Source organism: Habropoda laboriosa, unplaced genomic scaffold (assembly GCF_001263275.1).
Source record: "Habropoda laboriosa isolate 0110345459 unplaced genomic scaffold, ASM126327v1 scaffold718, whole genome shotgun sequence".
In the NCBI taxonomy this organism is placed as follows: Eukaryota; Metazoa; Arthropoda; class Insecta; order Hymenoptera; family Apidae; genus Habropoda; species Habropoda laboriosa.
The window spans coordinates 1,387,153-1,400,890 of record NW_017100942.1 but is presented as its reverse complement, the minus strand read 5'-3'; the positions used below and the strand labels follow the sequence as shown (position 1 = coordinate 1,400,890).

At 36.1% G+C, this 13,738-nt stretch overlaps 1 protein-coding gene across 1 annotated transcript in view; it reads left to right on the top strand.

Moving 5' to 3' along the window:
• Window positions 1-13,738, top strand: part of LOC108577641 (decaprenyl-diphosphate synthase subunit 1) — a 65,333-nt gene that overhangs the window by 37,443 nt on the left and 14,152 nt on the right. The window contains exons 3-4 of the mRNA XM_017940819.1: window positions 6,064-6,197; window positions 9,041-9,182. Coding sequence (XP_017796308.1) covers window positions 6,064-6,197; window positions 9,041-9,182 — 276 coding nt within the window. The remainder of the gene's footprint in view (window positions 1-6,063; window positions 6,198-9,040; window positions 9,183-13,738) is intronic.

The following is a 13,738-nucleotide window of genomic DNA, read 5'->3' as shown; positions in this document are numbered from 1 at the left end:
TCGCTAAGCACTCTAAGTGTATCTGACAGAAGAAAGAATCCGATCGGCAGCGAGCGTGTTAATGTCAACGACCTCACAGCAGAAAAACCACTCCTTGTTCTAAAAATGGCGAACCGCCCAAATCGATTCCCGATCTGAATCTCAAAGCAGCCTGTCACGTAACGGAATCGCGATAATTTCCCTGAAATTCCGAAGAATGTCGAGCCTGGCCATTCTTGCACGCGGCGTTCCATCGAGGCGAGTCGAACAGCTCGTTGAAATCGATTTCCTGCTACCATTTTCGTTGCAAACCGCCTCGATTCGCCGCGAATCGTCAATTACTTCCGTCAGGTAGGTGAGATCCGGAAGAAAGGAACGCCGAAGAGCATCGCGTAATCCCCTGTGCCTATACACAAGGGTGGATTAAACGAATTCAACGACTTGCATCATCGACAGTCTTTTTCTTCCCTCTCTTCTTTCCTTTTCGTTCGTTACGAGATATCTTCAGGGACTTATCTTACGAGACTCGCGGTCGCCAGAATCGCCAGTATTCACACGCGGTGTTGGCTAGAGCCGATCGCTTAGCTAATGTAATTATAAATATTTATATTGTTTTCACGAGAAGGCGCCTCCGTCTTTGACACGAGCTAGCGAAAGCAGCCTACGGCTTCACGGTCTGCATATATGGCCGAGAGTAAGAACTTTTACTCACGGCCGCGTGTCTAGGCTGCACGACAATTGTATTTGCGTATGCGCGTGCAAACGCGTTTAGAAAGCACTTTTTCTCGACCATGATGGCGGGACACGATAACACCAACGCATCGCGCAATTACGTGGCATCGTTCATGTGTGTGGTGTAAAATCGGTTGGAAGTTAGAGCAGGTATTTTTCGAGTGTCGAGACAATGGAATTGACAGAGGTGTGAGAAGTTACACTTCCAATCCATGATTTTTTCTGACTATGCATCTAAGCGTCAGCTACGATATAACGAGATTTGTGAAATCAGTCAAAAGTTAGAGCAGGTATTTTTCGGGTGTCGAGACAATGGAATTGACAGAGGTGTGAGAAGTTAAGTTTCCAATCCATGATTTTTTCTGACTATGCATCCAAGCTTCGGCCATTTACTGTTACAGATTTGCTATATGTGGTAATCCTCAGTGTTACAAATTCAAACGAAAGTTAGGATTATAATGAATTGTTCTTGCTAATATAACTATTTTCGTCACATCTTGATCAGAATCTCTGCGACGTTGTTGTGAGTTGAAGGGTTAACAGTAGAACAGTCAGACCCGTCGAATTTCAGATTTCTTGCTTTACATTCGAGAAATTATTAAGATGACTTTGTCTAAGTGAACGGTGACTTTTGTTTAGATAAAGAAATAATTCTCTATGCTAATTTATTTTTTATTAATTGGTCTAGCTTCGAACACTCTTTATATAGAATACTTGAATATGTCGAGAGGGAAAAAATATAAGTACCGCACTCATCTTTGGTAGTTTTAGTGTTAAGGACTTGAAACTTTGGACGAGAAATGTTTGAAACTCGCTAACAATAAGAAACACAGCTTTTCGGTTCAAGTGAGATTTATGAAACATTGATATAGTTAATCAGACGCAAGGGAAAACTCTGAATAACTCGAGATTTTCTATTTGTAAATGAAATACTGTTAGTATTTACTTGCAATGCTCTATTAAATTATAACGAGACGATTATAATTAAGTAATTGAAATACAGAAATTTTCTTAAAATTTTGGGTGCTGATAGTTTCTTCGTCGATTGAATTTTCTATCAGAATTTGTATGCTCTTTTTCCTTTATCGCGTTATACTTAAGTGCAGCGATACCAATCAGTCCTGCAGTTTGAGGATTTAATTTACTATCTCGCTGCATCGTGGCAATTACTATACCAGCTTCGTTACAGTGTTTTAATTAGATCGCGATCATTGTTGGCAGGTGTTCGCAGATTTATGATACGCTATGCTTGAGGGAGATAATGAGGCCAGGCTGCGAGAAAAAGATTCAGCCGCTTCGAAGAAGACGTGAAATTGAGAAACCATCTTTCCGAGAGAATCTGCTACTTCGTAGATTTATGGGATATTGTTCTTCTAACGGAGATGGAAAAGGTTGATAAGATTAAAGAAATGCTTCTGTTGGTTTGTAATTTAAAATTGATGGTACGATGACAGATTTCTGTCAACGAAAAAGAATATTCTTCGACTCAATGCTTGTGAAAAATATGCGCGAAAGAAGAATAAAAAGTTAAGAATTCAACTCTGTCGAGAATTCTAGTAAAAGTTGTAATTCTCCCGAGGTATAGAATTAATTAGGTAACAATGGAAGCGATATGAAAGTGTCTTTAGAAGAATCCTGTTGTTTCACGTATTCACGATTAATTTTTAGCAAAAGAAATGAATGAATACGATTGAGGAAATATTACTAACTAAATAGATTTTTAGGGTAAACAAAGTGTCTCGATATAAAATTTAAATGCGATTGAGGAAGTATTACCGACTAAATAGACTTTTGAGATGAACAAAGTGTCGATATAAGATTGACTGAATTTTGTCATTTTTAACATTCACGAAGCATTGTTTCTAAAGTAGTAAAAATTATAGGCATCTGACTTCGAAATAAGAAGAATCGATTACACTCCTTTCGTCTGGTAAACAAGATAAGCTACCTGATCTATAAGGTGAGACCAAAAAAGGAGGAAAATTCTGAAAGACTTTTGCAGTGTCACATACTCGAACGCAAAAAAAAAAAAAAATACGACCAATGTATAAGGAACATGAAATTGATAAAAACTTGTGACAAGTCGGTTTTTTTCATAAGAGAAATTGTAGAAGGAAGCAGAAAGAGGTGCGTGCTCGTGTCTTCCGGCTCTTAAGAGTAGAACGTGGATTCGCTGGCTCTAATACGTCAAAAGAATGCGACTTTTCGTTTCGCTCTACTTTCTTCAGGTTAATAGACAGAGACATAAATTTCAAACAAGATGTCGAATACTCAGCTTAAAGGAAACTTCTGGCCACTTTGATTCGTACGAAATTTTTTTCTAAATTATTTTGCATTTCACACTACTAAGTACATATATGAAGATATATCAAACTTGTTCTTTTTTAAACATTCATAACTTCATTGAACGTTAAACTTATACATGGAAAGAAATCTAAATTAACAAAGTTTCCAATTCTCTATAAAAAAAATTCTAAATTAACAAAGATTGCAATTCTCTATAAAAAAAATTCCAAATTAACAAAGTTTCCAATTCCTTGTAGAAAGAATTCTAAATTAACAAAGTTTCCAATTCCTTGTAGAAAGAATTCTAAATTAACAAAGATTGCAATTCTCTATAAAAAAAATTCCAAATTAACAAAGTTTCCAATTCCTTGTAGAAAGAATTCTAAATTAACAAAGATTGCAATTCTCAATAAAAAAAATTCTAAATTAACAAAGCTTCCAATTTTCTCGATCATTATTATAGAATTAATAGTAATACACAAAAATTCTGAAAGCAAAATACAGTCGTAACACCGTTACTTACCTAATCTTACCAACCTAATTAGTTTGATCTGTAACAAGTGCCAATAAAACATGATTCGCTCTGGTGAATCTTCTTAGAAATGATTTATTACAGTCTCTAAACAGTGATCGTTTCAAAGAGCCCAGTTAACAAGCTTATTAACAAAAATCCTCAGATCGATCAGGATTCCACCAAGAAGCAATCCTCTCAGAAATGAATCCTTGCAGTCTAAAGTTTAGACGTTTCAAAGAACACAGTTAACAAGCTTATTAACAAAAATCCTCAAACCGATCAGTATTCGATCTTCTTGCAAAAGAATCTTTTCACTCTACAATTCAAACCCTAAAAATTGATCGTTTCAAAGAGCCCACTTAACAAGTTAATTAACAAAAGTCCTCAGATCGATGAGTATTCAATCTTCTTAAAAACGAATCGCCGCAGTATAAAGTTCAAACCCAGAAATTCACCTTCAAAGAGCCAAATCTAAGCCAAATATCCCAATTAGCAAGTTCATCATGAAAATCCTCGGAACGATCATTGGGCGATCCTCTCAAAAACGAATCCTTAGAATCTCCAAACTTCGCTCGTTTCGAAGATCCCACTTAACAGCTTAATTATGAAAAAATCTCAGATCGATCAGGATTCTCTAACAGGCACGCGCGTCTCGTGTACGCGTATATGCAGTTAGAAGGACGGTCGATCAAGTCGTTCCGAGTGCATTGGTTCCGTCTCGGGTGGCGTAGCTTCCGATCACGTGGCCACCAAACAAACCACGCGGAAAGTGTTTGTGACGTAAGCTTGCGAAACGAGCTACAGGTAACTAGCGTTCCTTTTCGACTTTGGCCAAATTCCAGGACGAACTTTCAGTCGTGTGCCACGGCTGGAATTCAAAGCGACGTACCTTTTCTTTCACGCTACCTTACGGTCCTCTTCCCTCTAGCCACGCTTGCAACCACACGCGGCCCGGTTCTTCTTCCTCACGTATTCAAATTATCATCGCCTTATGGACATCGATTTTCTATGCACGGAACCCCGGGCAGGCGCCCGATAAGAAGTTGCTCTAGAATAAAATATGTAACACCTGCATTGAATCGAGAAATACATGTGTGTAACATCGAGCGGACTAATTCGGTACGAGCCCTGTCAGCTGGAACGGTATTTCGTACGAGCATTCTAATGCCACGTTCTCTCCTTCGCAGCAATGAGTGGACTATTTTCTTTTTCTTTTCTTTTTCTGTGTGGGGAGATTAAACGAAATTAGAGTGGGGTGATTTTAGCGTGACTTGTAGCAGTGATATATGGAGATTTTGTTGATAAATGAGAGTGGAATTGCGAGTGGAGATTGAAGTGTGTGGGTGGTGAAGTTGAGGTTGAATTTTTTGGGCGCATTTGTAAGCGAATTTTTGCGGACTTTGTGTTTATAATTGAGATAGGGGGATTTTGGGAAATTAGATTGGAGATTTGGGCAAATGAAGCTTTTTTTTAAATGAAAATTGATACGTATAGATATAGGTTGAGTTGACTGGGGGGGAATTTGTAGGCTACGAATTTTCGTAGACTTTGTACAATTGAGATACAGAGATTTTGTTGATAAAAACAATTGGAATTTCAGTTGGATGTTGAAGTACATAGATAAAATTGAGATTGAACTTATTAGAAAAATTTATACGCCAACTTTCCGAGACTTTATATCTACAATTGAGATACGGAGATTTTGTGAATGAAGATTTGGGTAAATGGAGTTTTTTGCCTGGAATTCATATTGGGAATTGAAAATTAAAATATATAGATATAGGTTGAGTTGACTGGAGGCATGTTTTAGGCTACGAACTTTCGTAGACTTTGTACAATTGAGATACAGAGGCGTTATTCATAAAAAAAACGATTAGAATTTAAATTGAAAATTGAAGCATACGAATAAACTTGAGGTTAAATTTACTGGTAGCACTCATCCACAAATTTCGGAAATACTTTGGAAGTGACGTGGTGTAGAGTAATTACTCGGGCAAGTTGTTTAATAAAAATATATTTATTCGAGTCCGATAACGCTTAACCTAATTTTGAAGTGTAGGCGACGCGAGTCTGCGACAAAAAGCCCCCTTGCTTTTTTTGGGGCTCCCTGGGAAAGTCCCAGGAAGTGGGGGCGCGGGCCTGCATTGCCGAGGCAATACTCTTGTCCTCGAGGACGGAGAAAATCGGGGATGTTTGGAAAAACGTCTCTCGATTCTTCGCCTCGAGGGCCAAGAGTCGCCAGGCCTAAGTGCGTGGCCCCCCGTGGCGGTCGCCACAATACGAAGATTTTATCGATAAACTAGATTAAAAATTTGGGTAAACGAAGGGATCGTCTAATTCCCAATAGTTCAGACACAAATTACACCCAAAATCGATATTTCACGCACAGAAAAATATCACACCTGTGAAAAGTGATAAAACTCAGGAAAGCGAACAACATCGATGCTTTTATTAATGAAACGAACAGAAGCGTGTCGTGGTTTTTCTAACGACCGCCGGCAGAATTCCGTTTCACCGTTCTAAGTCAAGGTTACGTTTGGCTATTGTTCCAGGTACTCATCAGGAACACGACGCAGAAGGAGCTGCAAACTATAGCGACGTACTACTTCGACGGTAAGGGAAAGGCGTTGCGGCCGATGGTAGCATTTCTCATGGCACGGGCTATCAATTATCACAAGGAAAGAAAGTGAGTTGTGAGAGGCACGCCTGTGCGGATTCTTTCAAGTCCACCGTCAATAAACATCGAATGCCTTCTGGCAGTTATTCCATTATTCCCGTGTTCGAAATGCACCCCTTCGTTCCGGGCAAGAATGTCTCTTGATCGCTTCGTACTGGTTCGATTAATTCCCGGTGAAAGAGTTGGAGATAAGAGAACCATTAACGGAGCGTTCTTAATTAAATTCTTATTCGTATTGCAATTAATTGCGGTATTTTTTTATGTAGCTGTGATTGGTAGATCACGTTGTTAGGTTTCAGTGTCGATAGATAGAGAAATGCTTCGTGTTGTAATAAAATTAGTAGGAGATAAGGGTGTTTAGAGAGAATGATTTAATGTTTGAAGGAAGGGAAAGGGAAAAGTTTTAAGAAATATATCGATACCGCGTAGGAAATTGTTAAAAATGATAAAAGCTCCGATACTGAAGTTTTGTAGAAGCCTGCGTATTATATTCTGCAAAGTGTAATTCATAATTTTGAATTTTTTTTTCACAAATGTTTCCAATTAATAGAAAAATATACATTACGATAGAATAACGTTTTCAGTTACCAAACCGTGAAGATGATGATTTAAAACGACAAAAGCGCCGATATTGAAATTTCGAGGAAGAATTCGATTTTTTCTTTAATTCTTTTCAAACTCAAATTTACTAAAAAATGAGATAAATAGTGGATAGAAAAATATACATTACGATGGAATAACGTTTTCAGTTACCAAACCGTGAAGAAAATGATTAATATTGCCAAAAGCGCTGATACTGAAATTTCGAGAAAGAATTTGATTTTTTTTAATTCTGTTCAAACTCAAATTTACTAAAAAATGAGATAAACAGTGGATCGAAAAGTATACTTTACGATAGAATAACGTTTTCAGTTACCAAACCGTGAAGATGATGATTTAAAACGACAAAAGCGCCGATATTGAAATTTCGAGGAAGAATTCGATTTTTTCTTTAATTCTTTTCAAACTCAAATTTACTAAAAAATGAGATAAATAGTGGATAGAAAAATATACATTACGATGGAATAACGTTTTCAGTTACCAAACCGTGAAGAAAATGATTAATATTGCCAAAAGCGCTGATACTGAAATTTCGAGAAAGAATTTGATTTTTTTTAATTCTGTTCAAACTCAAATTTACTAAAAAATGAGATAAACAGTGGATCGAAAAGTATACTTTACGATAGAATAACGTTTTCAGTTACCAAACCGTGAAGATGATGATTTAAAACGACAAAAGCGCCGATATTGAAATTTCGAGGAAGAATTCGATTTTTTCTTTAATTCTTTTCAAACTCAAATTTACTAAAAAATGAGATAAATAGTGGATAGAAAAATATACATTACGATGGAATAACGTTTTCAGTTACCAAACCGTGAAGAAAATGATTAATATTGCCAAAAGCGCTGATACTGAAATTTCGAGAAAGAATTCGATTTTTTCTTTAATTCTGTTCAAACTCAAATTTACTAAAAAATGAGATAAACAGTGGATCGAAAAGTACGCATTACAATAGGACAACTGTGATAACATACAACTTTATTACAGAAGCGTGCTTTTTTCACTTACCGATCGCCGAGGCGCGAGAAAAAGTTAGCTTCTCCGAACGTTTAGAAAGCATGGAAAGAATGTGACTGGTCGGTCTTCTCTCTTTCTAATTCATAAATCGCTTTGAAAGTAATTACTTGTCGCCGTGTGGCGGACCAGCGGCGATGAATATGAATGAGATGTTCCGTGAATGAGAACTGGTGTAGCGTACGCTATCACATATGGAATTGTAAATACGTAGAGGGGAACGTGACGTCGCGATTTAACGCGTGTCAAAGTGATAAATCCTTCGAGTGATAAAAATCGTATTATGCAGAGTAGCGAATATCGCCTACGATCCCGTACTATCGATCTTTCTTCGTGCATGTAGTACATCTGTTCGCGCAAACAGACACGAGAGAATGCTGTTAATCAATTTTATCCAGCGTCTGCATCTGTACATTTAACGCTATCAATTTTAGGCTGGTGCATACGAAACGTGGGTTTCTCGAACGAAACTTTCTTCGAAAAATCGAAATAAATTATACGTACGTTAGGTATTGTTCGTATTTAAATGTTAATTTAATCAAAACTATGCAAAGATTAACTATAGTTTCGTTACTCTAAATTTATAAAAATTGTTAATTCATTGAATTAGAAAATTCTTCGTCTTCGTTTCGGAATAATTTATTCGTTAGAAAAATTGTTCGGGTGTTTGAAAAAATGGTAGACTACTGGAGAAAGGTTAATAATTCTTTGCCGTGGATTGTTTTCAATAATTTTTTGCTCGTTTTTGAATGAAAAGTCATCGATCCTGAATTTTGCACACTAACATTGAAATGTCTTAACATTTACACAACCTTCTTCAAATGGTAAATTTATATTTTCTCCAGTTTTTATCGCAGTGTTTCCAAGTTGGAATTCACGTAACTAAATTATGCGAATATCTTGATTATGCATCACGTCGTATAATAATGTCCAAACAGTTGTAATATGAATTTTTTTTACTGTTCAATACACGCGCACCATAGCAAATTCCTTCTTGACTATTGCATAGAAAAATTTATGATCGAACCAAAATTTAACGTGGTATCGCCAATTTCAGCTGTTGAAAACGACTTTTCAATTGCACCAACCTAATCTTTACGCTCTTCGAGTCACGAATCTTCTCTATTTTCTCTTTTCTTTTAAAAATAAATAACAATTGACAGTCTCCTTATCGCTAAAAATACGTGAAACAGCGCTCGTCGATACTGAAAATAACCGGAATCGACGAAAATTTCAGCGGTCTCTTGGCGTCGCAGCGAAGGGTGGCGATGATCGCCGAGATGATTCACAACGCTTCCTTGATCCACGACGACGTAATCGACCAGCCAGACTTCCGCCGTGGCAAGCCTTCGATCAATGTCGTCTGGAGTCAAAAAAAGGTAAGAGTTCTGCTCTACACTTAACCAAAGTCCGGAGCGAATCGTGTGAAATCTAAGAAGTTCGATGGCTTCGAAAAATCGCCTGACTCACCGAGAATCTGTAATTTTTTTGTCGAAACCGATGACTTAGCCAGACGGATCTTTCTTCGAAACCGGTACACCTTGAAAGAGGTACGCGATAAAGAATCACTACCTACCTCGAAACACAAAACCGGACGACCGTCGAACATCGTCCAATCCTTTCTTCCTCGTTCGATCCTTCCTTTTTTCTTAACATTTCAACGGAGAATGTCACTAGCCTCGAAATATCAAACCGCCGGGTTTCTATTCGATCGTTTGGACATCTTGGACACGTGGACGTTTCACACGATGCACAGTGAATTTCGATATCTTCTCGTCGATCGAGCCTCGCTAGTTCATCGATGAAAACTGAAACTCTCTCTCTGAAATACCGAGGAACGAGAGAGAGAGAGAGAGAGAGATAAGGAAGGAGAGGAAGGAGGCTAATGCGATTCACGAGTTGAGCTATGCTGTCTACTGACCGTGCACGCTTTCTTGGTCTGGAACCGGAAGTGGTCCGCCATCGTTTCGTCTGCGTACGATTCGAACGGCCACGGTTCGCGAGAGATTTCGAAAAGGAGAATCAACGTTGAATTACACCCGGTGCCTCTCTTCTCGATTGTACGGTGAAAATCGGTAGAGCGATTAACGGTTCGTTAGAACGAGCGGCACGAAATTAACTCGAAAGTCGATGATTTTCCCAATCAGATTTCTCGTAACGAGAGGTTTCAAAATTCTGCTGGTTTAACGCGTCGTTTCACACGGAGTGATTTGTCGCGTGGGTTCGACTTGGACAGATTTTTCGTTGAAAATGGGAGATGTAGTAACGCGATGAGATAACAGGAAGAATTCTGATGAAATGATTGATTTATGCGTGGACTAGTTAGTTGCTCGGATATGAATTATTTATCATTTCCCTTGACATTTTCGTTTTTGTCTTCGTGGATCCTTTTTTTGAGACTTTTTGGGAATGAAGTGAGAGTAATGCTACTTTTTTTGGCTTCATTGATGCAAGTGTAATACTTTAAATTGATGATTTGGTTCACAGCTTTTTGTCACGAAGAATTTATTTATCGTAAATTTTCATTATAATTAAAAATACTCCTCAATTAAAAGCTTGTGTCATTTAGGTTGTATGTAGCTATAGTTGTCCTAGTTTTTACACAGAAATTAGAAAAAGAAAGACTACAATTGTTGATAAAGATCGTAAACATAAATGAAAAGTGATGAAGATCATAAATATGTAAATAAAAAGTGATAAAGATCGAGTAAATTTTCATTACAATTCCAGATAAGCCTCGATTAAAAAAATAAATAAATACAAACTCTTCTTTATTTATTTAACAGGAAAAATTCCCAAAAGAAAATCTGTAATTTTTGATAAAGATCGACGATCATAGAAAAGTAGAAACAACTTATCGTACTCTTAATTGACGCGTATTTTCACTACCCTATACGTAACAGAAAGTGAATTTTCTTGCACCGACTTGGAATATACAAACAGCGAATTCACTTCAGCCAGTATCGAACGTTGTAAATCGCTGAATAATCAAGTTTGTGATCGATCGCTGTTGCAAAGATATCTACGTAGACACGTAAATTCGTGTCGAGATATAAAAATTCGAAATTAACCCCTTAACCTATGATTTCTTTTCTGACTATGCATCTAAGCGTCAGCCATTTTCTGTTTCAGTAGATACTATATCAGGTAACAAAAACTAATCTGTCACAGATTAATTACATTTACCAATCCCTTAGGCTTACAAATTCAAACGAAAATTAAGATTACAATGAATTTTTCTTATTAATGCAACTACTTTTGTCACATCTTCGCCAGAATCTCTGCCACGAGTCTGACGCGTTGTCATATGTTAAGGGGTCAAGTAACCCAACAAGATTATTCCTACGATTATTTGAAAATGGTTGTTGCGAACGTACTTCGATCGATTGTAAAAATGCAAAAAGTGAAGCGAAGATTGCCTAAAAGAGAACCACAGTACGTACATAATATCGAAGAGGGTTAACTTTCGCTATCGCGTTAAACTATGGTGGTTTCCTTACGAAACTCCGCGCATAGCTTCATAGCTTCATAGCTTCAGCGAAACTCGATGATTTAAAATTTCCAAGCACACACAGTCCTACGTGTGGCTGTAATATCGTATGTAATTATGAGTTGTTGCAAAATATGCGTGTGTATGTGAACGGAGAAAGGTTGCAAATAATTGGGAAGTTGGTCAGAAATGATTATTAGTATTTTTTTTTTTTTTAGTAGAACGTGATAAATTTCAGTAACTGCTTGGGCAATTTTGGACATTAGCTGTTGTAACACTTTGATTAACTAGTTCTCAGGATATGATTCAATTTTGACCGCGATAGGGATCGTTAGGTACCTCGTGGTTTCAGTAGTTTCGTTGGGTAAAACTTTAAGTGGAGTATGTTTACAAGTTTTAGTAAGGAGACAGTTGTTTATAACTCAATATTCGTGGCTAGTCTTTAGAAACTGTTTTGGTGCGTTCTACTTGTACAGTATTTATCTGGTTGGCTTTGTTTAATTTGTTTGAAAATTTGAAAAAGTGGAAACGTGAGTTTCTAATCGTTTATGATAAGGAAAATAATACCTTAGGAAGTAATAAAGTAATATTTTTCTCATATCTTAGAATATAATAAAATAATATTTTAGAAGGTAATACCTTGAAAATAATGAAACAATATTTTGGAAGGTAATATCTTGGAAAATGATATCTTAGAAAGTAATGAAATAATATTTTAGAAGATAATATCTGAGAAAATAATGAAATAATGTTTCAGAAGGCAATATCTCAGAAAATAATAAAATAATATCTATCGATAATATCTAAGCAGTATAAAAAAATAATATTCTTACCAAAATAATAACAATTTCAACAGAATTAAAACACTTCCTTTCGTATTACAAATAAACGGCTATTTTTAAATTTGTGAAAGTGAATTACAAAAGCAGTGCAACTTTTTTAACGAGCAGTTTGATCAAAAATTAAGCAATGTATTAAAAATTCACATAAACTGTACGATAAATCAACCATTCACATTGTGCCAAAAGTAATAATAAGATCAACACAATAACTTTCCATATTTGATATTTTAAACATGAAAAAAGAAAACACTCTTCCAGTTACTCGTAATATAGTAATCAAAATAATTGATTAGCAATAATCGAAAGTAGGGTGTTACGTTACAATAATTCGTGAACTGTTATATACATCTGATTGGGCAATGCTTAAATGATCCGTACAATCTATGGAAAAGATCAAGACATTGCCAATACACACGTTCACCTGATATATTCACATTTCGAAGGGTAACTTCTTTTTTTTTTTTTTCCTTCTTTTCATTTCACATTCGAGATTCGAAAGTAGGAAATCTTCAAACTATTCTGCACGGTGTATTTCAGCAAATCATTTTGCAGAATGTTCATCTTTAATACATTAAAGTGATTCTGGAATTCGTTTCTTTCCGAATAACCAGCACACCTGTTTCCTCCTAAAATTCTATTAACAAATAAAGGAAAGTTTGTCGAACGGAAGTTACACCGTGTTTTAGAATCCGCGCCTATTATAGTACGGTGATAATGCTTCTTCTTTTTCTCACGAATGACATCATCTCTGAGATATGGAGGTCGTTTTTACTTCTTTTTTTTTTTTTTTTACGGTGCATGACATATTTTCTCTCAGTCGCGTGATAAACATAGCGTACGATAATCTATGGATACAAAGTCGTTCAGGATCACAGGCTGATAATGATGAAAAAGTAATCCTTGAAGCTTAATATCGAATTAAATTTTATAACATACATACATTTGTATAATTCTCCTATTTGCAATGGTTAAGTTAATTACAATATTTAACACTTCTCTTTTACCGTTCTTTATTATATTTTATTTATATTTATTCCGTTCTTGTTGGATTCTGTTTTTCTCTTTTGCGTTTTAATTGAAATTCGAAAGGATTGAGATAGAGTGATAATCGTGAGGGATATTTTTTGCGATATTTAACAGTTATTTTTTACTGTATTTTATTTATAGTTATTCAATTCTCTTTAGATTCTATTTTTTGGGGATTTCAATTGAAATTCGAAAGGATTGAAATACAGTGGCAATTATAATGCAATATTTAACAGTCCTTTACTATTCTTCGCTATGTTTTATTTATAATTATTCCATTCCCTTTCGATTCAATTTTTTTTCTATTTCTATTGAAAATCGAAAGTATTGAAATACAGTATATTCTCCACAAGTGTCAGACCGCAAGGAAGCTAAACCTGACACTCCTAGAGTCAGGGACTACGTTTTCGAGCCTCGCGCCCGCCTTTGTAGTTTGCCGAACGTAGACAAGGACAGCGAAAAAAAGATAAGCATGAAACGTGAATCGAGGCAACCAAGCGATTTATATATCAACTTTTTTAATTTTACGTTTTTTTACCCCGAAATTTTTCTTAACATATTGATGAGATTTTTCTGA